General features: G+C 41.3%; 3 protein-coding genes across 3 annotated transcripts; all 3 read right to left on the bottom strand.

Moving 5' to 3' along the window:
• Positions 1-576: 576 nt before the first annotated feature.
• On the bottom strand, positions 577-8007 carry rwdd1 (RWD domain containing 1). The gene is made up of 7 exons (XM_034115665.1): positions 7829-8007; positions 6562-6627; positions 6196-6326; positions 2423-2566; positions 1424-1556; positions 1284-1346; positions 577-883 (listed from the first exon to the last, which is right to left on the bottom strand). Exons 1-7 carry the CDS (start codon positions 7899-7901, stop codon positions 771-773), a joined length of 723 nt encoding a protein of 240 aa, XP_033971556.1. The 5' UTR covers positions 7902-8007; the 3' UTR covers positions 577-770.
• Positions 8008-9906: 1899 nt separating this feature from the next.
• Positions 9907-14675, bottom strand: LOC117470786 (calcium homeostasis modulator protein 5-like). Its single transcript, XM_034115664.1, has 2 exons — positions 13176-14675; positions 9907-11406 (listed from the first exon to the last, which is right to left on the bottom strand). Exons 1-2 carry the CDS (start codon positions 13716-13718, stop codon positions 11017-11019), a joined length of 933 nt encoding a protein of 310 aa, XP_033971555.1. The 5' UTR covers positions 13719-14675; the 3' UTR covers positions 9907-11016.
• Positions 14676-15373: 698 nt separating this feature from the next.
• Positions 15374-17297, bottom strand: calhm6 (calcium homeostasis modulator family member 6). Its single transcript, XM_034115663.1, has 2 exons — positions 16704-17297; positions 15374-15990 (listed from the first exon to the last, which is right to left on the bottom strand). The coding sequence occupies exons 1-2, from the start codon at positions 17220-17222 to the stop codon at positions 15565-15567; spliced, it is 945 nt and encodes a 314-aa protein (XP_033971554.1). The 5' UTR covers positions 17223-17297; the 3' UTR covers positions 15374-15564.
• Between the last annotated feature and the right edge of the window lie 7245 nt (positions 17298-24542).

Genomic DNA, 24542 nt, shown 5'->3' with positions numbered 1-24542 from the left:
ACTATACCTGTGTTTGTGTTTTATTGATTCCTCTCTGTTTCATTCCTTCCTGTTGTGAGTGCAAAATTGCTACAACACCCTCCACTGTGGATCCTCATCATGCTGCTCCATCACTGAGTGCTTATGCGTCGTATAACAGTGTGTCTGAAGTGAAGCATTGTGTGAGTTTCAGCTAAACAGTGTCTATGTGACGGACAGCACGAGTAAGTTCCACTGTGAGATGCCCACATGTACAGGTTATTGATCATTTGTGTATTTGTTACATGTAAGCAATACTATTATCCTTGACTCAAGTATTTAGAGTTAAAACGATGATCAGTAGTTGTACTCTAATGTTGAGTACATATATTAACTAAAGTCTTTTATGGAAAAACGTAGTGTACTGTTTTGAAGTATTTCCTTGAGTATTTTAATGGTTTGCTGCTTCCCCATTAAAGAGGGAAACATTGTATCTGTATTTATCCACCTCTCTTTTAAATGATCATGCTAATGAAGTATACTGATATATTCTTGCCTCCCCAGGACAGACGGAATGCTTTAGTGCCATGGCAGGGTCAAACAGAGCCAGGACACAGGTTTATTTTGTCAATTTTATTGTTGGGGCATAGAAATGAAAAATGTATGTGTTTCTGTTTCTGAGGAATTCCTCTGCAGCTGCTGTTAGAGTCTTTGAAAGGTAATTGTGATGTTAGACACATCAGATCATATTCCTGTCAGATCATATTCCCGAGGAGCAGTCTGTTCTGACCATCAGTCTGTCCTCTCCTGCTTTAGTCCTCGTCACTCCCCATGGCTAAAGGGTCAAAGTCCGGGTCGTCCTCATCCAGGTCCAAGTCCTCGATGTCCTGGAATAGGGACTCATCCACCTCCACGTTGTTTCCGGCTGCAGAGGGAGGAAGCAGGTTTGAGTTTGAATAGAACATTAAAGATTAGAGTTATTAAAGGGGCCCTATAATGCTAATGTTCATGTTCATATTTGTGCCTCTACTGTGACATGTGTACATGCTTAAATGTTCCAAAAGTTCAGGTCACAGTTTGTGGGAGAGAAACTCCCTCTGAAGGAAACTTTGGGATTTGAGCCTTTGCAGACCATTTACATGCACAAAAACCTATAGAACACACTACAGGAAAGGGAAAACTCCAAAAAGTATGATAGGGCCCTTTATCATATTCTTGACGTTGTTTCAGTGCTCTATAGCCCCACAAGTCTCCAACATGTTTTTACCATATAATCACATCTGATTCAATTGAACAACAATGAAAACATCAGTTTAAACACTCACTGTCTTCAAGGAACTGAATGTCCGATGTGTCCAGGTTGTGGTCTGTCTCAAACAGCTGTTTACCTGGGGAGGGACACATTTTCTTTAGTATTTCATAGAGCCTTGACGGAGAAATGTTGAGTAAAAGACTCAGTGTTTACCAGAGAGTTTGATTTTTCCCGCCTGCTCCTCTTCTTTCTGTCTTTTACTCCTCAGCTCGGCCATCTCCAGCTCAAACCTGCCTCTCCACGCCAGGAAGTTCTCGATTGTTACTACGGTGCCCTGGAAGGCCACCTGATAAACACACATTCATCATTATATTCAACTTCAAATGCTAGACTTAAAGGTGGGGTAGGTAAGTTTGAGAAACCGGCTCGAGATACACTTTTTGTTATATTCCATGGAATGCTCTTAACATCCCGATAGCAATGAATATCTTAAGTGCTTTGACAAAAAATCCATAAAAAAATATCATCTGTGGAAGCCGTAATACTGTAAAAAGTACGACCAATCATTTTAGCCAGCCCCGCTAAAATAACTGGATGGCCTACCTGCCTGTCAGCCTTCCATCTGTGCACAGACTTATCTCGTGCCCTCATTGGTCATGTGCGCGTTCGTGTGTGTTGGAGGAGGGGCTCTATAAGGAAGTGGCAGATTTTCTCCGGTTGTGTATTTTCAAATTCTAGCGCACTCGAGCTGGTTTCTCCAAAATTACCTACCCTACCTTTAACTTCTTAATAGTGCTGCGGGCTCAAAGAGGGGAAAATAACCAAAGTGTGGATTCAGAGCTCAGCAAAGTCTCTGGCTTTAGACCAGATCTGAATATCTTACTGAACGACTTGACTCACAATATTTAATAATGATCGTATTGCATCCTTCTATAATGTATATAGTATCCTATGTGTATATATTTTGGTAGTGATTTGGAATATTACAGGGTTTTCAAACTTATTCTATTTATTTTAGTTTTGTGCATTCCTCAGATACTTATATTACTACTGTTGATTTGTATATATTTACAGTTTATATATTTTTTTCCCTATTCTTACACATGTGAAATGCCTCGTAAACATGCTGCCATAACTAAACAATTTCCCAATTTGGGATCAATAAAGTATATGTACTGTAAAACTTATCACGTGTATGTGAAATGTTCCCACCTTCTCTGCCTCCTCTTCCTCTTCATCTATCCGTCGCTTCTCCTCCTCACGTCTGTTTTTCATCAAATCCACTATTTCGTTGAGTTTGTCCTGAACGGCTGTGACCAGCGTGAAGATCATCACCATGCCCAGGTTTTCATCTGCCTGTAGAGCAACCACACACACTGTTAGTCCTCGTGTCCATGGTAACAGACAGAGCCAAAAAACAAATGATGGGAAACCTTGTTAACTGTTTATGATTTTTATCATCAGAGCGCCGCTAGTTTGTGACATTAAAGTTTATTTATTGTCCAAAGAATCCAAAATAACTCTATTCGTTTTAAACAGATATCTTGGCTTTATTCAAAAGATAATTTAATAAATATAAAATAATAAATCAAAGCTGCAAGCAGCAATGAACAGGTCCTGGCACTCCAAACACAATGGGGGTAGTAGCAGAATGCTGCTTGATGCAGCCGTGCTTTGCCCTGACCGTTGGAGACCTGGGGCCTCATTTATAACGCCTTGCGTAGGATTGACGTAGGAAGGTTGCTTACGTAGTACAAAGCACAAAAATAGGTACATACATTTTCCGCCATTTTCCGATTCACAAAACATTGCGTACCAGCGAGGGAAGTGCGTACGGCACTCCCTACGCCTGTTTCCCTTTATAAATCACAATCGACTCGTAACGCCCATATTTGCCTATAAATAGTAAAAGAAACGCCCATTCATTCATTTTGACTGACTGCATGAAGAAGATCGCAGGAAAGAGGACAGAACAGCTAAAAAAGACATCTCACACCGTGTCAGATTTTGGTTATTTTGGGGAGGTCGAGATAAATCATATTGTTTGGTGGATGCAGTTTGAACCAGAGTAGCAGCATGGAGGTCGGATCGTCACCAAAATAAATAAATAAGTGGTCCGAAAAAAGTTAATGACAAAATAAATACACATAACCTTCCTCAGGCAGTGTGTTTGTCCCGGGGACAGGAGACCCCCCCCTTGATGAGAAACTGTAAGAAATGATCGGGGAATCCCTCCGGAGTGGAGTCATGACGACTGGATCTGAATTATTTTGTTGTATTTGGTGGTTTGTGTTCCAGCTGTCGATCAGCAACTATATATCCATAATCCACCAGTTAAAGGAAATACAATGTGTTGTGTTATATTAGCTGTACAATTTACCACATATGGTGTTCTTAGTTTCCATACCTCCTGTGTTTTACGAGCGACTTATCAAGTCTTGGTGAACGGCATAAAACACGATTAAACGTGATAGTATATAAAACCATGCTCGTATCTACAACCTATAGAAATGCAAAACGGCGCCAGTTTAGACGTAATTCTGTCCTCCTGCTTACCGCATCATTTATGAGAAAACATTTCATAACATTAACACAACATATTCGAGGTGGTTTTAAATAGCATATCCGTATTTATTTATTTCTCCAAGTTATGTTTTTGTGTGCACTGAGGAGTCTCAAACAGGCGTTTGTTTAATCATTTAAAGATTGGCTTTAATCAATGTTTGAAAATGAATTCTTCATATTTGATAAATGAGAGGTAACATTTTATTTATGGTATTATTTCCACATATTTCTCTCCATTCTTCCTTCTGCCAACGGTGTCGCAGTTTCTCGTCTCTCCCGTTTGTGTGCTTAGTGCGTACGCATGGGTTAGAGTTTGCGTGGAGGACCGCACATTTTCCCGTCAAGTTAGTATTTTATAAATCGCAAACATTGCGTAGAAACTGGCGTACGCCATTTTTTGAGCGTATATCCCTTTATAAATGAGGCCCCTGGGCTGCAGTCGAATAGTCAGTTTAGGGTTAGGAACCTTCCTAACGGAGTGAAATGACCCGGAAGTCCCTCAGTGGCAGCCATGATAAGAGCCGTTCAAATGCTCTAAATGAAAGGAAAGGAGCTTTCAAACTTCCTTTATAACCTCCTTTAGCTTAGGAACCACTGGACCTCCCTTTACGAAAGGAGAGGAGAAAGTGCTGTCCCACAATGCCTTGCAGCTGCAACATTTACCGTGACACAACAGTCGGCCGTTCACGGAAACAACCGATTATGACCGAGAAATGATATCATGAAAGTTACGGTGCTTATTAAGCATTTTAAAACGTATGTGTTAACTTGCCAAAGTGCTTTGTTTTGAACGTTCAGCAGTATTATAATCAAAAAGAGAAATATGAACGTTAGTTTTTACTGAAATGATCAAATAAAGTCAACATTTCACAGTCTTTACTGAGCTGTGTGGGGGTTGTTCAACTTCAAAAAGATGTTTGAATGGTGATATACACAGTGATAGATGTTAAGGACTAACGTTTATAATAAATACAACTGTATTTATTTTTAAAATCTTTTCATACAATCATACGTATTGGGATTCATGTGAATTCATTCTGTGAAGCCTAAGTTTCACTTAACTTTTTTATTTAAATTCCACCCTTGGTCATGAAGAATATGTTTCTCTGTTGTCCACGTTCATAAAGCATATATATATATAAAACAACAGCATCAGAGCACGGTGCAGAGTCTCTAGGTGAGTTTACAGTAGTCCGTCGTTCTTATTAAACATCCATGTTGTAGTCCGCTGTATAGAAAACTGTAGTTTCCATAGTTTCCCCACAGCAGCAGACGCACATTTATGAAGTCCGCTGGCGCATCATAAACACGTCGGATAGTGAAAGTGCAGTCGGATTCTCAAAGCACCGCAGTCTCTTCTCCTAAGTCCTTTTGAATTCTCCTATCCACTATCCCTTAACCCTGTGACGTTTCACTCAGAGGTCAAGGGATAGACGATAGGAGCTGATTTTGGACTATTCGACTGCAACCCTGGACATTATTTTTGCATGGAGTGTGATACGCAGAATTTGACAAATTACACATCTTGAACCCTCTCTCGTGTCCACCATGTGGCGCAAGAGAACACGCGCTCAACAAACATGTGTAGACCACACATTGTAATTTGCATGTAAATTGAATGGTGTTGACTAAGGTTGCGGTAGAATTGTCCAAAAATCAGCTCCTATCGTCTTTTCCTAACCACGATTCCTGGACCTCTGTGTGAAGTTCAAGGGGTTAAGGAATAGTGGATAGGAGAATTCAAAAGGACTTAGGAAAAGGCGACCGGGTTTCAAGAGAATCCGACTGCACTTACACTATCCAAAGTATTTACGACTAGCCAGCGGTTGTTATTAATGTGTGTCTGCTGTGGGGAAACTACAGTTTTCTGTACAGAGGACTACTGTAAGAGCATCTATATACTTTGCACCGTGCTCTTATGGTGTTGCTTAATGCAGGCTTTATGAATGTGCAGTCCAGCCCGAGATGGTTAAAATGTGTTTTAGTCATGCTATCTGAGTGTAGCATCTGTTGTTATTATTTAGCATGTCTGAGGCTATTCCACAGTTAAATCAATTTAATTTATTTTCTGAAATAGATTTAACAGCCCTCGCAGTGAAATCCTCCTGGCGCCCGGCTGCATCCATCTCCGGAACGGAACATAAATGTAAAAAATGCACCTGGATTTAAGATCTATGAGGTTATGTCATGGATCTAATCGATAAAGTCATCGTTGCAGCCCTTGAAATATGACAAATTCCAATTTTCTTTTTCAGCTGGTGGGCGTGTTGGTGTTTGATTGACAGCAGCAGAGTGTTTCTTTTAGTTTACCATGGTAATGAATTTGTTTTACTGGTATTGTCATCAACTACTATATTTGAGGTATGGATCCTTTAATTATATGGAACAAACTGATATAAATGAAGTAGATATGGACCGACCTGCTGCTGCAGTAAGGTGAAGATCTCTCCCATGTCGCTGTCCTCCAGGTTCTCCTGGTCGTGGATCTCCCACAACGGGGGCTCATCTGGATATTTCTCTACATATGTGAACTTTAATGTTGCTTCCACGGCTGCAAGAACAAAACAGACGGCTCATTTTATTAAAGTTTGCTTCATTTCAACTTTCAAACTCACTTTTAATAGGGTGTTTACGATATAGCTTGCACAACTCAAGTCAACTTTGATATGCTATTTCATTCAATATCGCTTAATTTCATTGTGCACAAGGTGAGATTTCCTAACAGTGTTAAACACATGTGTGGAATGGATAACAATTTGCAACCATAGACGAAGACATTTACTCACTTTCACCGTTTTCCGCTGCATCTGACGTTACATTGATGGTGAAGCTGATAGGCTTCTCTGAAAGAACTACAAACACACATGTATTAGTATCAGATGCTATTCAATAAAGAGGTTTAATTTAACACACCATGTGACAATTCCTAATCTGACAGCAGAGAGCAATCTGTCTTAAAACGTAATGCTTGAAGGAGTGTCATACTGCTGCATCAGTTTTACAGAGTGGCATTATGCTTGTGCAGCTGGTGGAGGGGGTAGTTTTCAATGTATTCAGTCTATTCATTGTTCCAAACCTTGGAGCCACTTAAAGGAGTCCGAAGATACAGAGAATCATAGTGGTAGTAAGATGGTCACTGGGAAAAAGTACAACCAAATCTGAATTCTGAATGCGTTTTAATTTTTTTGATTTTTCTAATGTTATTTTTTACGGGTAAATATTGGATAATTATACATCTTTGAGCATTAAGAAACAATGAAATTGAACCATCTGAGCAGTAAATTAATCAGAAACAGGTTTCTTGCCAAGTAGATTTTCACATACGAGGAATTTGCCTTGGTGTATATGGTGCATACATAAACACTTAAAGATAGATTGTAAGACAATGACCACAAAATAAAACTATTAATAAAAACCCAAACTATTATAACATTAAAATATAGATTAGATTTACATGAAAAAATAGATATACCAAAAAGTATAATATGACAAAATATGTTAGTATTATCATTGTATCACTTGAATAGGAAATGTAATGTTCTAACAAAGAGGTCTACTGGTTTAATATTTAACAATGCTATTTTATAATCTTATCATATTTATATATTTGATGTGAAGTGTTGATCCCGTTTAATCAATTGCACTAATTAGTAACCATTTCAGGTATTAGAAAATAGCAAAAACTAAATAAGGAATGTATAGGGTTATATAGGTCGTTATCTAAAATGTTGAAGCAGTGACCAACATATCTATACATATATGCATTAAACAGGTTAGAGTTACTACAACTGAATGTAGTTCGGAGAAACGCCACCTCACTGTCCATAGTCATGCTCTCAGCTTGTCATTCACTGCTGCATGTCTGGCATATAGCTGCAGTACTGTTACAACAACAATACATATAACGTTATACCACTTTGTGCCCCAGAAATAGTTAGCTACATTTGTTGGATGTATGTTTCAGTCAATTATGTCGTGAGTCATTGCTAGACTAGGAGCTAACTCGGCTGTCTATCGCTTCTCTGTTTAATGTTTCATGAATTAAAGTCAAACCTGTGTAAGAGTCTGGGTATATAGACTCTATAGCTTCCAGTTCATTCCTTTGCTCTTCTGCGTAGTCCGTCATTTTCACGTTATCTAGAGGTTAGACAGAACATCCCGCTTTGCTCATCTGAGGCTAACCATGGAGGCTAACAGGCTAACTGCTGCTGCGTGTTGCTCATCGATCATATCGGGATTCGGACTCTTTGGTCTGACAATATATCTAACACTTCTTTAGCTGTTTCAAACCCGTCAAACATCGTTTAACTTTTAAAAACGTGCCCACAATACACGTTGGCGCTATAGCTGTACGTATTTCTGCTTTATTTAGGAATTATTCACCAGTTTCATATCACACACTGATCGTATCCATTGTTCTGGTCTGCAGCCCACAGGCGGAATCCATGGATTTTTTTTCAACAAACTTTATTGAGTTCTACAAGTGCAATTCACCAAAATAGAAGAAAGAGAATGACGTATGACACTTAGGCATACAACTTTAAGATTGAGGCCTTGATGTATGTTTGAACTTTACGAGTGAATCTATTTATTAATTATACTGAGCAGCTCATAGTTGAGATTCCAGCCAATCATAGGTCTGACACAAGAGACAGACAATCACAACTGGAGCCAACCATTAAAGGTGGGGTATGTAATTTTGGAGAAACCAGCTCGAGTGCGCTAGAATTTGAAAGTACACAACCGGAAAAAATCTGCCTCTTCCTTCAGACTTCCTTCCTTACAGTAGAGCCCCTCCTCAAACACACACGAAAGCGCACATGACCAATGAGGGCACAAGATAAGTTTGTGCACAGATGGAAGGCTGACAGGCAGGTAGGCCATCCAGTTATTTTAGCCGAGCCGGCTAAAATGATTGGTCGTGCTTTTTACAGTACTACGGCTTCCACAGATGATATTTTTTAATGTATTTATTGTCAAAGCATTTAATATATTCATTGCTATCGGGATGTTAAGAGCATTTCGTGTTTCTGAAATAAATTACATACCCCACCTTTAAGCTAAACATCAGTTAAAAACCTTTTCAGGTAACAGAACAAAATGTTTACACCAATAATTTGAATACACTTCTGGAGGAAACAATGGGATAAAAGGTATTAATCCATTTTAAATGCTCAATTTTTTTCTATAGTCTTACATTTGTAACATTATGTCATTTATATTGATAATTACAATAATTTAAAGGTGGGGTAGGTAAGTTTGAGAAACCGGCTCGAGATACACTTTTTGTTATATTCCATGGAATGCTCTTAACATCCCGATAGCAATGAATATCTTAAGTGCTTTGACAAGAAATCCATAAAAAAAATGTCATCTGTGGAAGCCGTAATACTGTAAAAAGTACGACCAATCATTTTAGCCGGCCCGGCTAAAATAACTGGATGGCCTACCTGCCTGTCAGCCTTCCATCTGTGCACAAACTTATCTCGTGCCCTCATTAGTCATGTGCGCGTTTGTGTGTGTTGGAGGAGGGGCTCTGTAAGGAAGTGGCAGATTTTTTCCGGCTGTGTATTTTCAAATTCTAGCGCACTCGAGCTGGTTTCTCCAAAATTACCTACCCCACCTTTGAATTGTATGTTTATTTACTGAATTGTTTTTGACACAGGTTCATTTATTTAATGTCTATATTTAGTTATTTCACTTTTCATTTATTCATCAAAATATGAATTGCTTATTAACGTATTTTTATTTCCCTATTCCTATGTCTTTCATTAGCTGTCCGTCTCTAACCAATACTCTGAAAAAGATGCTCCTATTTTTGGTATACTATTAGACCCTACATGGTGCAACAATGTTACCTTCAGCAGAGGATGAGCTCCAGGGATTATTCAAGTTTCAACTCGTCTGTCCCAACAGTTGACAACAGACTATTGGGTTGTAGCAGGGTTTGGCTCTACTAATAGTCTTCATCGGTTCATTTGGAAATACAGATGGAGTCCTAGATCTGACATGAGACTAGAATCGGAGCGTATCGTTTACACATTAACAGAGTAAACAGTCAGCACCAGTCATAAGAGGAAACGTGTTCATACAGCAGGTTGGAATGTTTAAACAAATGCAGAGACATATAGTAAACTGCTACAGAGACAACACATGCCAGGATTTTAATAGGCAAGAAAAGAGGAAATTGCTGAGTAATGTAAAAAATACAGGATATAATAATACACTTTACAAATGTTTCATGGTTGGAAATACGTGTTCGTATTAATGCTACAAAAGGTTAGGATCTGATAAAGCGAGGTTAGTGTACCATCCTTGTTATACAGAGTTTTGCAGTTGTATAATAATTATATAAATATGTTTGGTGGATTAACTTGTACAATCTTTGTAAACAACTGGCTGCAAAACGACCTCATCGACCTCAACTGAACCAAACTAACAGAGTGTGTTCAGTAGAGTGTGTGCAGCGTGTATAACACAGTCTTGCCCTGCTGTCAGTATTTATTACTGTAAGTGTTGCTAGTCACATCCACTGCATGGGCACTTCCCATATAAAATCTGAGGGGGGGTGGCTGAGTAAGCGCTAGTTTTTACCCCTGAAATGAAACTGTAGTATGTGCTGCTCATTGTTGATATATAGGCTACTGCCTGAATATGCTGAATGAAAGGCAGGTTTTTCTGTAAATACAATCATTTTTTATACTAAATATCTTGGTTACTTCTTTTCTAAGGTTACATTGTTCTGTTGTCTTACATACACTTCTTACAAAAAACATATTTTCTCACGTATTTATTTGCATTGCATTTGATATTGAGGTATTAAAAAAGTGACAGAAAGTTGCATTACTTTTATATTGTGATGCTCAGATTACTTACTGATTATATATATACAGGTAACTAGTAGTTGTAACAGAAGACATAAATAAATAAAAAACTCCCAACCCTGCCAGGACATGACCTCAGTGTTTTCCGATGTTCCTGTAAGTGTGTTTATTAGATTGAAATAGAACACCTCACAATGCATGCAGTGTGAAATAGCTAGGGCCTATACGATAGTGGTTATGCCCTTCATGTGTTTAGGGAAGATATAGTAGCATTGCAATTTGGTCACATTGTTTTGTGCAACAAAGTAAGTGGCAGCATTGTCAGTGAGGAGGAAGCTTTTCCTGAGTCAGACCACACATACAATACACTGAGAGTTAAATACAAACAGTGGTTATTAGCTAACAGTGTCCCCACAGTCAGTGCATTTCTATTCCATGCTCAACGTCCAACACAGGTCTCTTCTCTGGCGTGAAGTCCCTGTCTGTCCTCTCCACGTAGCGCTGCAGGGTGCTGTAATACTGCTCGCTCCTGGAGAAGGTGTGCAGTGCAGAGATCTCCTCCCATGCCCTGTGATTGGGGAAAGGGAACGGAACAGGGTCGTTGTTCTCGAAGAAGCTTTGCAGGTTTCTTTCGGCCAGTTTGTTTGCGTAATCCGCAGCAAAGGTATCGAAGCACTCCTTCTCTTTCTCCACATAGCGTTTCCAGAATGTGAGCTGCAGGTAGCTGACTTTGGAGCGACAGTTTGTGTAGCAGGTACCCAGGAGGCCCACGAATGCAGAAATTATGATGATGCACCAACCGAGGATCTGTAGACAGAGATAAACAATGCACACTTAACACTATGAAATCAATACAAAACAAAACAGTTCCACATCACCTTAGATTGTGCCTCTATACTGTGACCATTTTCCATGCTTTAATTTTCAAAAAGCTCTTTATTTTTCTCATACTGCCTGTGCTGCAGCCCCTCTTTTCACCCTCTGTCTGAAACCAGAGCCCGGTCTGCTATGATTGGTGATTGGTCTGTTGTGATTGGTCAACTGCTTAAAGGTGTCCCGTCCCTTAGCCTTTCACATACAATGTGTTGGAGCGCTAGCTAATGGAAGCACGAATGTAACATAGTGATGTCACTATGTTACGGAAGTAAACAAAGGAGTCCAATGGAGGCGTTTCAGTGAGGGGGGGGGGGGGGGGCTGGTATGTGGGAGAGAAACCCCCTCTGGAGGCAACATGGGATTTTAGACTTTGCAGACCATTTACATGCACAAAAAATGATATACCACACTGCAGGAAAGAGAAAATCCAACAAAAGCAGTCTCTTTTAAAGGCTGGAGGACATTATTTCATACAAGCTGCCAACAGATGTCTATAGCCGCGTTCACACCGGAGTACTTTTCACTGTACTTTTCGCGTTTAGTTCCGTTAGTACCCCTTATGTCGTGTTCACACCAAAAAGAGCACTTAATCTCGGGAACTTTTACCCCCATTTTTAGTGCCTGCTGAGAGATGGTACTTTCCTGGGGGAAAAAAGTGCCCCAGTTCTGATTGGCTGGGCGAATTGCAAACCACGCCACGTACAACTCTGAAATGTTTTGTAGAGCCGCCATTTTATTATCCTCGCATTAGCATTATTAGCATTAGCATTCGCCCAGCGCACAAACTCAGAGAGACTAACTTATGGCAACACAAAATAAAACATGGGAGCGGTGGAGATGAGGAGGTGTCGGTGTTCTGGCGATTTACTCAGAAGGCTTCAGTAGACGCTGCTGGGAGTCCCAGCAGCTTCTACTGAAGCCAGTCCCCAACTCCGGGGACTTCCGGCCGGGGACGCCGGGTGGCAGTATACGCCGTGAAGTTGTTTGCGGCCTGCCAGTAAACCCAAAGCAGAAGAAGACGAAGTGACGTCAGCGGCTCATTTGCGTAATCTTCCCTCAGGGAAAAGTACTCCGGTGTGAACGCGATCTGTACTAAATGCCCTGGGGTAATAAGTGCCGGGGCACTGAGTGCCTGCACTAAATACGGCAAAGTACTTGGTGTGAACGCGCCTATTGTTTATTAAGATTTGAATAGAAAGGCTTTGGTTTGCTTTTGGAGCAAAAAGGAGCTAGATGGTAATGAACAGGGCACCAAAATGTCTAGGACCGGCCCTGGTAATGAACACTCAACATCTGCTTCCAGTATGAGCCTCACGCATCAGCTTCCCCTATCGGCCTCCCCTATGATGTCATAGCAATATCATCAGGGTGATCTCAGTAGGGGCTACATCCAGTGTATTGAGCTTGATTCAGGCAGCTACTGGCAGCCAGTGAAGGGAGCGGAGCAGCGGTGTAGTTCGGGAGAACTGTGGGAAAACGAGTTGAGCTGCTGTACTCTGAATTAGCTGCAGAGGTCTGATGGTCCTTGCAGGTAGACCAGCCAGGTGGGAGTTGCAGTAGTCAAGACATGAGACGTGTGTGTGTGTGTGTGTGTGTGTGTGTGTGTGTGTGTGTGTGTGTGTGTGTGGTGTGTGTGTGTGTGTGTGTGTGTGTGTGTGTGTGTGTGTGTGTGTGTGTGTGTGTGTGTGTGTGTGTCTCACCTGTGACTGGGCTCGGAACATGAGCAGCAGCTCCATCCGCTCATCAGCAGTAAGTTTGGAGCGGTCGCAGGGCACCCGGGCCAGCTCCTCCCGACACTTCAGAGTCTTGTTTTTACAGAACAGATCCACCACCAGGTTATCGTCCAGACCGCTGACAGCACACTCATAAAAGGTCCCATTGAGCAGGGCCACACAGAGCCACATAATAGGAGCCACACAGGCTCCACTGAAGATATTCATAAAAACCCTGAGTGAGCCAAAGCAGTTCCCCCGGGGGCACAGCTTCATGGGGTTCAGGCAGCAGCCGGTATACAGCCTCCACAGCCTGGTGCTGAAGAAGAGACCTAAAATCAGCAGCACGCCAGCCGGGCCCAACAGGAAAGTCAGCCCATAGGCAAAGTTCTGATCATGGTTGCACGGACACTGAAAGGAAATCATGGAGAAAACACGCTCCCCGCCTATAGTCAGCAGAGCCATGAAGCTGTAGCCAATGGTGGCCTTCTGGTTCATGAAGAACCGCAGGACGGTCTGGAAGTTATCCATGGTGTCAGCGGGAATGGCACACTCCACGAGATGTGGACAGAGTGAAAGAGTTGTTATTTCCTTTCTCAGCTGAAGACAAGCCTGTTCCTGCCCCTCCCTTTGGCTGCCTCTCTCCAGACTCCTCCTACAGTATTTCACTTCACTCACCACATCCCTCCAAAGGGAAGTCCCTGCTTTACTGTCACTAAAAACAAAGGCACAGCCCCAGTTGTACAGTTACAGCTTCACTCTACTTCTCCTTCTCTGTTCATGTATACATTCCTCTTTAAACGCTTCCCTCAACAGCTCTATGGACCAAAGCCCTGCTGTTCTCGTTTTTTAACCACCTGTCTGTGTCGCGTGACAGGGACGGGAATGCAGCCTGAAGCAAAACAGAAATGAACACACACCAGAGGAACTGTTTCCACTCACTTTAATACAAAGCAGTCAATCATTCGTATAAAAAGGAAATGAAGGGCAACTTGATTTGTTTCTCTTCAAGCACACACAAACAAACCAGCCTCAGTTCCACTGACAGCAGAGCGCATTCAACAAGCATGAAATCAACTAAATGTGCACAGGGGGAAAGTATAGCCTACATGCAGAAAGTCATACTGAATAAGAGCATATCCATGCTTTTGAATGTTTCCATCTAGAACATACCATACGTTGCAGAGGCAGAGCAGCAGTCAGCATCAGCAGCGGTGCACAGAGGAAGGGGTCACATCCTCTCGGTGGTTTCTGTTCCATTTCCATTAGAGAGACTAAATCCCTGAGTGCTTCACAGGAAAACCCTTCCACATCATTATCTGCTGCCATTACAGCAACACTAGTCTGTACAATGCCTGATGCTTATATGCTGATTGGGTGCATGTGCATGTATGTATATAACATGCATTCGTGTTAAAGGGGCCCTATTACGCTCATTTTTAGGTTCATATGTGTGTCTCTACTGTGACATGTCTCCATGCTTTAATGTCCAAAAAGCTCTTTATTTGTCTCAAACAGCCTGTGCTGCAGCACCTCTTTTCACCCTCTGTCTGAAACCAGAGCCCAGTCTGCTCTGATTGGTTAGCTGGCCAGCTCTGTTGTGATTGGTCAATGTGTTGGAGCACTTGCCAATAGAAGCACAAATGTTACATAGTGATGTCATAATGTAACGGAAGTAAACAAAGTAGTCCAATGAAGGCATTTCAGGCAGGGGGGGCGAGGGGGGACTGTTTGGGAGAAAAACTCCCTCTAGATCACAGGGATTTTACCATTAACATGCACAGAAACCTATGTAACACACTACAGGAAAGGTAAAAACCCACATGGGTCTCTTTAAATTGACTGCATTTAAATAGACTTTCCACTCTTTGTGACCCATTTCAGCACTTTTACATAGCTTTAGCCCATTCAGATTCATACAGAGGCAGAGGCTGCCATACACACACACACACCGCGGGCCTTACGTGGACTTCAGGGGCTAGGGATCGAGCCATCGACATAATGATTGGTAGATGCACTTCCCAGCCACGTGCTTATTCTGCAAGCGAAGAACAGGAAGTGGTCCGGTGGTGAGGTTGACACATTTCCTGTTATATAAAGCTCACACAAATCTCTTCACTTTACACTCTGCCTGACTGTGCTGCTGTTCATGTTTAATTGGTGTCATGTATCTATATTTCTACATATATAGCATATTCCTTTATTGAGTTTGACTTAAAACCAGGTGTCCTTATTGTTCTCAACAATTTGGGTTTTTTATAAATGTGGATGAAACATTCACGTTCCCTGATGATGATGCTGCTGCTGATGATGATGATGATAGTGGTGATGATGGAGATGTTGATGATGACTATCTTGGTGATAGAGGTGTTTGTCACTATGCCATCCTGACATCGTCTACAAAATCAAGAGCAGCTGGGATGTTGTCAGCAGTCCCGTTGGACTTGACCGAAGCGATCCTCATCATGTCATCGTCACAACTTTCCTCCACATATCGGTGAATGGTGCTGTAGTAATGGTCTTTGGTGCTGAACTTGTAGAGTGAGGAGATCTTCTTCCAGGCCCTGTTGGAAGGTGTGCTGATGTTTTCAGGCGGTTGATGGTTGAAGAAGCTCTTCAGGTTCCTCTCAGCGAGCTCTTTGGCGTGTTTAGAGCTGTATGAATCCATCAGGTTGCTCTCCTCTTGAACATACGTTCTCCAGAACTTGAGCTGCAGGTAGCTGATGGGGGAGGTGCACCGAGCCATGCAGATCATTAGCAGGTTGGACAACATGATGGAGGCGATGAGCAGCCATCCCAGAATCTATGGCCAAACAGGATGGAATAAGAGATAGCTATAAAATCACTTTTTACCCATTAAAAGCTGAAAGAAAATAAAGCAACAACAAAAACAATGTTTTATGCAACTTTGTATGTTAATGGCCCAGCAAGATTGGTCTTCGTGTTATACTGAGGGACTGTTAGCATCTGTCAGCCATATGATTTCACTTGCACAGTATACCTACGCTTGTGATTTGAAAACATGACTTTTGCACACAATAGGAAGGGCACCGTTTTTGAAGGTAAACCTAATGTAAAGTTTAAAAAAAAAATCATTAAAAATAACTTTAAATGTTTACACAGAAAAGCCTGAAAAGAGGTCTTTCTGTGTCAAATCTCGAAGGGTCAGATACACATCTGCCAGCACAGCATCAGAATACTGTTTTGCAGGTGGCATTTCATCCATTCTTCTTTTTGTGACTTATGAAAGTTTGAGCGAGGGCAAATGTTAGTTTTTTTTATCTAAAAGGTCTAAAGCAAGCTCACCGTTCTGTTCGATATGACATATGCGGGTCCTCTCAAATTGTAACTTTATTTACTTTATATTGCAGTTGTCCTTGGCACGCGTTATTATATGACACGCACTCTAAATCAAGTGATGCTGTCTACTCTTCAGACAACTTGATTTAGACTTGATTTCACTTCATCACAGTGTAGGCTATACTTGCTATACGATGTGTGGAGGTGTGCACTGACCTGGGAATCGGCTCTGAGAGTGATCAGGACCCGCTGTCGGTCCTCCTTCGGCCCCAAGCAGGGCAAGCTGCTCAGCTCCAGCTGACACTGGTCCAAACTCTTGTCTCCACACAGGTGCTTGTTGTAAGCGGTCACATTGGTCCCGGTCATCGCACACTCATAGTACTTCCCGTTGAGCAGAGCCATGGCTATCCAGCTGCAGGGGGCCACCAGTGCGATCCAGCTGACCCGGCACAGGACCGAGCCGGCGGTGACCAGCCTCCTCCAGCGGCGCGGCTCCCGACACATGCCCGTCAGTACCTTCCACGTCCTCTCACTGAGGATGAACCCCAACAGCAGCAGAGCCAGCGCGGGCACAAGCAGGAACACTAAGCCGTAGAGGAAGTTGAGTTGGTTGCAGGGACAGCTGAAGGCCACTGTGGAAAAGATCTGCTCCCCCCCAGCTGTCAGGGCCACCAGCCCTAACCCCATGCTTGTCTGTTTATTGGCAATGTCCACAGCAGTCTTAAACCATTTCATCTCTGATATTTGTGGGACTCAAACTGACACTGAAAATATTATCACACTGACTGTGACTGACTTACTTTAACTTCCCTCTCGTTACCACATCCCCTGCACCTCCCTGCAGCAGAAGTAGCACCCCCAGCCTGTCATGCTACTTTGTGTAGGCTATTACAGTTTTTTTCAATTGCTTACGCATGTTTTTCAATACATGGCTTATTTTCCCAAAACACTTAATAACACAATTCACAAAACCACACACTCAAAGTGCAAATCACCTCATATATCCTGCATGATGAAAAACTGCAGCCAAAATGACATAAACATTTATCAAAACCAAACTTTTGTACCAAATTGAACACTTCTTTCATACTACCAGATGTTCTGTCCACCCAACTGATGTGCTCAACCAAAAACATATTTGATGGGCTTTGTTCTGTATATGTACAGAATTCTGGGTACCACTTTACAATAAGACTACCCTTATAAAGGGTTTATGAATAGTTTGTAATTCATTTATTAATTAGGTTGTGAACACTTTATAAATCATTATTAATGCTTTTATGAGACATGAGATAAACAGGGCAACTGTGACCGGTTGCTTGCCAAATAGTGAGAACATGACATTTATATACATAGCAAAATAAATACATGATATGCAGAAAGAGCATGAGCAGCATATAAGCATTTACCACATGGCAGTACAATGTAGCAGCTACGAAATATAAAGTGCAGGAGAAGATAAAAGGGCTACATCAAGTGCAAGAGGAGATGCCCCTGTATTGAAGTGCATTTAGCGGTGATTGCACGTTTGTTTGTTTCTCAACCATTCTTTGAGTTGACCTTTAAAACTGTTCAAAGTGGGACAATCCCGTATCTCAGTTGGGAGGCTATTCCACAAAGAGCTGCCCTTAATTGATAGAACATTTTGACAGAAAGTGGTCCGTCTACGGTGGACCTCACAGTCTCCTCTGGTTTCTGACCTAGTGCAGCGTCCAGTGTGTTTTTTGTGGATGAATTCCCCTAAGGGAGGGGGGGGGGCAGTCCATGTAAACATTTATAAATAAAACACATACTTTTAAAAGACTTAAAATTGTCAAAACTCAAGAAATTGTGTTTTTCAAGGATGGTACAGTGGTGGTATGAATATGGCTTTCTGTCAAACACCTTGATAGCTCTCTTGTACAGCTGTTCTATGGGTTTCAGGTGTGTGGCACAAGCAAACGACCAGTTTGTAAAACAGTATTCAATGTGGGATAGAATCATACAGTGGAGGTATGACTTTGCAGCATTGACAGTTAAGAAAGGTCTAATTTGTTTAAAATTTTGCAAGTTGAATTTAACGGTATTGGATACTTTCTTGATATGTTTCTTAAAAGTCAAGTTCGAGTCCAGTATGACTCCAAGATACTTGAAGTGGGAGACTTGTTCTAATTCTGCTCCGTTTAAAAACACATTGGATCCTTCGATTTTGACTGGTCGTTTACTGAACATCATGCATACTGTTTTTTTTGCATTTAACTGTAAGCAAATGTTGTTCAGCCAGTGTTGAACCTTGTCCAAATTATTTGAGAGACAGGATGTGATTATTTCAGTATTTTTCCTGTGTACAAAGATGACCGCATCATCGGCATACATTTGTACATTCAAATCAGGACATACATTAGGCAAGTCATTAATGTACAGAGAAAACAGTAATGGTCCAAGAATGGAACCTTGTGGAACCCCAACAGGGTTCACAAGGTAGGGGGATTTGGTACCGTTGACCAAAACACACTGTTTTACGTCAGCTTTGTAAGGAGCACTTGGTGGTCAACAGTGTCAAAAGCCTTCCTGAGATCAAGGAAGACAGCACCTACATATGGGCTCGTGTCCAACATACATTTAACCTTTTCCACAAAGACACAGTTAGCTGTCTCAGTGGAGTGGTGAGCACTAAAACCAAACTGCATTGGGTGGAGTGGAGCGAAACCTTTATCTAAATGTTTGGTGATTAGTTTTGACACCCATTTCTCAGCTATCTTAGAGACACAGGGGAGGATGCTGATTGGTCTGTAGTTGGACATTATTGCCTTATCCCCAGATTTAAAGATCGGTGTCACCGTGGCCACCTTCCAGGACGATGGAACTTCCCTCGTGCTGATAGATTACTAGCATAGTAAGTGGTTTTATTAGACCGTCAATATGTGTTTTTATAAAGTTGGTGTCTAAATCATCTGCATCCATAGCCTTAAAACCTTTTAACCCTAAGAATATATTTTTTAACTCCACCTCTGTGATTTCCTCTAGGTCAAAAACTGGATGTGTATCCAGTCGGGCTAGGTGAGACCTCAGATGGCGGGAAGAGCTTTGTAATGTCCAGAGCACTATTTATGAAATACTCATTGAGAGAGCTGGCCAACACTGCAGGGTCTTTTATCAGGGCATCATTGATTTTTAATTCTAGAGCATTATTTTCCTGTTTCTTATGTTTACCTAATAGTTTATTTAGGATTTGCCAAACGTTTTTACTGTTACCTTTCGCACCTTCAATTATATTGATGAAAAAGTTTGCTTTGGCCTGTCTTATTGTTTGAGTTACCTTATTACGAGCATGAGTACATTTATGTCTGTCAGTGAATAGTCCGGATTTCAAGCTCTGCTTTAGTAGTTGGTCTCTAGATTTCATGAGATTCCTGCATTGTAGATTCAGCCAGGGAAGATGATGTTCCTTCCTGTCCCTAACTGACCCTCTCCTTGAGAAGGAAGACATTGCATCATTAATTTTAGATATAAACAGATTACTGTTTTCACCAATATCTTCAGAGGACAGAGTGTCCCCCCAATTAATAATTTTCACTGCCTCCATAAAACGTTGTTGCAGGTTTTTGGGGATGAAGCGTGAACCCAAGGCAGGGGTTTTAGGTGTGGCCATGAACCTTTTTTTTGTGAGTTTCCTGGCAAAAATAACAAGATTATGGTCAGAAAGACCAGTCAGGAAGTTGTAGGTTTTAACTATTCTGTCAGCTTTGTTTGTAAATAATAAATCTATTCTAAATCTAAGTCTTGGAGGTTTTGGTTATTCTAGTCGGTTGATCCATTCGTTGTATTAAGTTGTGTTTATCCGTGATCCGTTTGAAGCTTTTTCTATTTTGTTTGTCATTCCAGTTGATATTAAAGTCTCCTAGAATAATTTGCTCTTTGTTGGAGTCACAGGAATTCAGCAGGAGTTTTACCTGGTCATAGAAATCCACCTTAGCGGTGGGTTGTAGATACAGGCAAATCATGGTGAGGGACATTTCCTCAGATAGTGTGATTTCCACACACAATCAAACTCAATGTTAGCTGGGAGTGCAATCTCCCTACAAGTAATGGTATTCCTCACATAAAGCAACACACCCCCTCCTTTTCCCTCCAGTCTGTCCTTCCTAAACACATTATATCCTGACATAGATACAAGAGTGGATGGTGACGACTGTTTTAGCCAAGATTCAGATATTCCCAAACAGTCAATATTGGACTCAAGGAGGAGATGCAAAGTAAGATGCAAAAGAGCCAAGCAAAACATTTTATTCACACGTGAAGAAAATTAGGACTCAAAGTAATGACTATTTAGTATAACTGATACACATTTTTAAACATAAAAGCTTTTCTCAGAGATAAATTAAAGACTTGCTAAGAAATAATGGTACTCATACTTGGAAGGCTTTGTGTATATCCTTGCACAAGCGTCCAAGCAGTCCATCAGGGTGACCAGAGCCAAGCCAAGATGACCATTCAAGAACCTTGAGGTGTTCCTCCAACAAACTCTCTGTACGGTTTCCTCTCAGTCTACGGACATGTCCTTTGACGGTCCACCAAGCTCTTTCTATATGTTGGGTATGACTGCCGGTCTGGGGGTTCACAAACCACCTGCTGTGGTTTATGGTGTAGTGGTTGTACCCCATGTTACTCAGCACTCTCCTGTATGCCCTCCACTCATCACTAATAATGCTACTTCCTGACTTAACATGCCGTCTAATCAGAGGGACAAGGTGGCATCTTGATCGTTTCTCCACTAGTTTCAACACTAGTCTCCGCTTTTGTCTTTAACTCCCATTCCGAAGACCCATTTCTTCCTTCCCCAGGTATGTCCAAAGCGTCCACGTGCATACTGACAAAAAATAACTCATAACATCATCTTAGTTAACAACAAAATGCACACAAATTACAGTAAAAATGGTTGCACATCATGTTTCAAAATGCCATACTTGTTTATTAGGTGCATTGTATAACATAATTTAAGGATAATTATACAGTAATGGTCCATATTGATTTATTTTTATTTTTGTATTCTCTTGTACAAGAACTAGTAACTGGGTACAGTACCTTCTCCCAGACACAAATACTCAAATAAAATAGTTTTCTTTATCAGCATTGGTATTACCAATGCTTACTATTTATTTGATACCAATTTGGTAATACAATTAATAAAAAGAACAAGGTTTGGGTTTGTTCTTCAGATATGACTGTGACGTTAACGTTTAAGCTCAATAATGAACTCCAGCTCAACCAACCATATTGTAATATCTAAGTACCGGTAATCATCTTGAAATATGACATTAATATTTGTAATATACACACATCTTATTGTGAGGTTAATTTCACATACACTACGCTGCTCTTCAACACTACTTTGACGTTAGCTTGTCTACATAATCGATCATAGCAAATTTAAATGTACCTTATCAATGCATAAAGTTACCTACCTAATAAAATATCTCTCTAACTTACAAGGATGACCTTATTTTACCAACCTCAAACAGAAGCCGTTTTTTCTACAGTATTATCACACTTAATGCTTAACACTTCTCTATTACGTTTTAACTTGGAGGCTACGATTATCATCGTTAGCACAGATGTAGCTACCACTTGCTTACATGCTAACCCAAGCTTTAACATTCATTAACCTTAGCTGACTAAAAACATATGCAACACATAAATAAAGTACTTGAATTTCACTTACCGTAAAACTGCATTCATGCACCGTCTGTTTTAAACGCGGAGCGAGTCACAATAGTCCGATATAAGCATGAAAAATAGTTCAAGTTATGTTCCCCGGATGAGCTGAGCAGGCAGAGTCCCTGTAGCATCACGGAGCTACTAGCAGAGAGACAGGAAGCTAATAACAGCAGTCACTGGACAAAACTGTCACTCAATGTGACCACGCCCTAATTTATGCATAACTGTATGGCTTAATATAACTTAAACAAATTATAAATGGTTGTAACTCATTAATAAATGGGAATGTGTTTTACACTTTACAAGGCTCCCTTTTGGCAGTTATAAATGTTAGTAACTCATAAATAAATGGTCATAAAGAGATGCCAAGAAACATCAAGATGGAAGGGGGGGGAATCAACTCAGTGAACAACAGAGACCAAGGATGTTGGCTGATGAAGAAGACGAAGTAAGCTAGGTAGCCAATATAAGGCTTAGTCATCTTGCCAAATAGTGAGCCTGTGTTGATGAATGTGAGAACTGGTTTATAAATGGTTCTTAATGATTAATAAAGTGTTTACAACCTAATTAATAACCTAACTATAAACCCTTTGTGAATCCTTCATAAGGGTAGTCTTATTGTAAAGTGGTACCGAATTCTGCACTACAGAAATATGTGCAGAAACACAATATACTGTCGAAACAAAACGTTTGTATTTTTCTACCCAATTTATTATCAGCGCAACCAGGGCCGTTTTTTTGCATATAGTTTCCCTCCCATATATAGGCGGTCTCCAAGAGCTCCAGATCTGGGCGGGCGCTGCGCTGGTAGCTCTGGGAGGGAAACATTTTGTTTTGACCGTTGGCGCTCATCCTAATTTTCATATATACAGTCTATGCCTTGATGTAACAACATTCATAATTAAGTAAAGGTAACACCCTTTTCACCCCGGTTATACTTTTCATTTGCCCTATGGGCACTGTAAGTGATGAAAGTGGGGGATGTTGGCTTATCAGGCGCCCGCAGCTCACAGCCAAAGTGCGAGTGAGCGAGAGAAAGAGGGCGCACCTGTACCGGGGATTGTTGTTGTTAGCATCTGACTGGTGCTAGCTGCGCTAACGGATATAAGAAGGTGGAGGAGAGCTCTCTCCTGTCAGACTGAGAGGCTCAGTGAGGTAAAGGACTCTGTCAGTGTTTAAATAGTTAACTTTATAGTCTAAATTATCTCACTGGGTCTCAATGGTTTTGATCACAATGTATGTAAACAAATATTTCCAAGGCACACCTTTATAATTAGGATACATAAAAACACGTTTGAAATCATTCCAATACATACTATGGGACAGTAAACCAAAAATATCGTTTAAAACTGGAGAGATAAAAGAATATGCATAAATAAATAAATTTTAAATAAGATATAAATGAACAACATATGTGTCCCCGGTGTTCCAGGGAACTCACCAAGTGTCAGAAAACACAACCCTCTCTATTTTCCTCCATACCCAAATCTCTAAAAACGGGGCTGCAACGGATCTGATAAAAACTGATCCAGATTTGAACACGTTACTGACGTCAGGACGGTGGCGCTACGGCTATTGGGCCAACTCTCCACCTATCAGGGGAATGTGGGGTTGGGCCACGGCTGGCCATTGCCGCTCGAAAGCGCTGGAGACGATGTAGTACATATGCCAGGCCTGTACGTGGCGCTGTAGTCTGCCACAAAAGCAGCGAAGAAGACTTCCCGCGCATGGCTGCCATGGTTGCCCTTCTGTTTATTCTCCGCTGTGGCTCTTTTTCTCCCCCCTCGAGGCAAGCGTTTGCTCCTGCTGCTTTAATTCAATGCAATCCCTCCCCGTCGAGGCAAGCACTGTAATTCTCTCCGGTTAGTCCACCAGCAGATGACAAACACCCACCTCTCCGCCTCTTCCAAGGAACGAGGGGACCGTGCGGCAGAGTTTCAGTTTCAGTTTTTTCGCCGGTCAAGATGTCCGTTAAAGTTTAAATCTTCCGGACAAAATTAGAAAAGTGCCGGTCAAAGGTCTTCTTTGTTATTTATTGAGCTTTAAAACAAATGAATAACGACTCTATATAATAATATAATAAAACACGGAGGACGGAGATCTCCCCCCTCTTCTGACAGCCCAGCAGCTGATCAGAGCACGCTCCCCTCTCCTGCAGGGGGGCGTGGTCAGCTGCAGCTCACAGAATCAGCCCCCTGCAAAAACAGGGCTGGAAAAAGAGCAAATGGAGGGAAATGAGGCATGGCTAAAATGCAGGATCTGTTTGGTATTTTGAAAAAAAAACTATATTTATATGCTTTATATACGTATGGCCCTACAATATATTGTTCAAATATAGCATGATAGGTGTCCTTTAAT

Source organism: Trematomus bernacchii, unplaced genomic scaffold, assembly GCF_902827165.1.
Source record: "Trematomus bernacchii unplaced genomic scaffold, fTreBer1.1, whole genome shotgun sequence".
Lineage (NCBI taxonomy): Eukaryota > Metazoa > Chordata > Actinopteri > Perciformes > Nototheniidae > Trematomus > Trematomus bernacchii.
The sequence above is the reverse complement of the archived record's forward strand: the minus strand, read 5'-3'. Positions and strand labels throughout refer to the sequence as shown.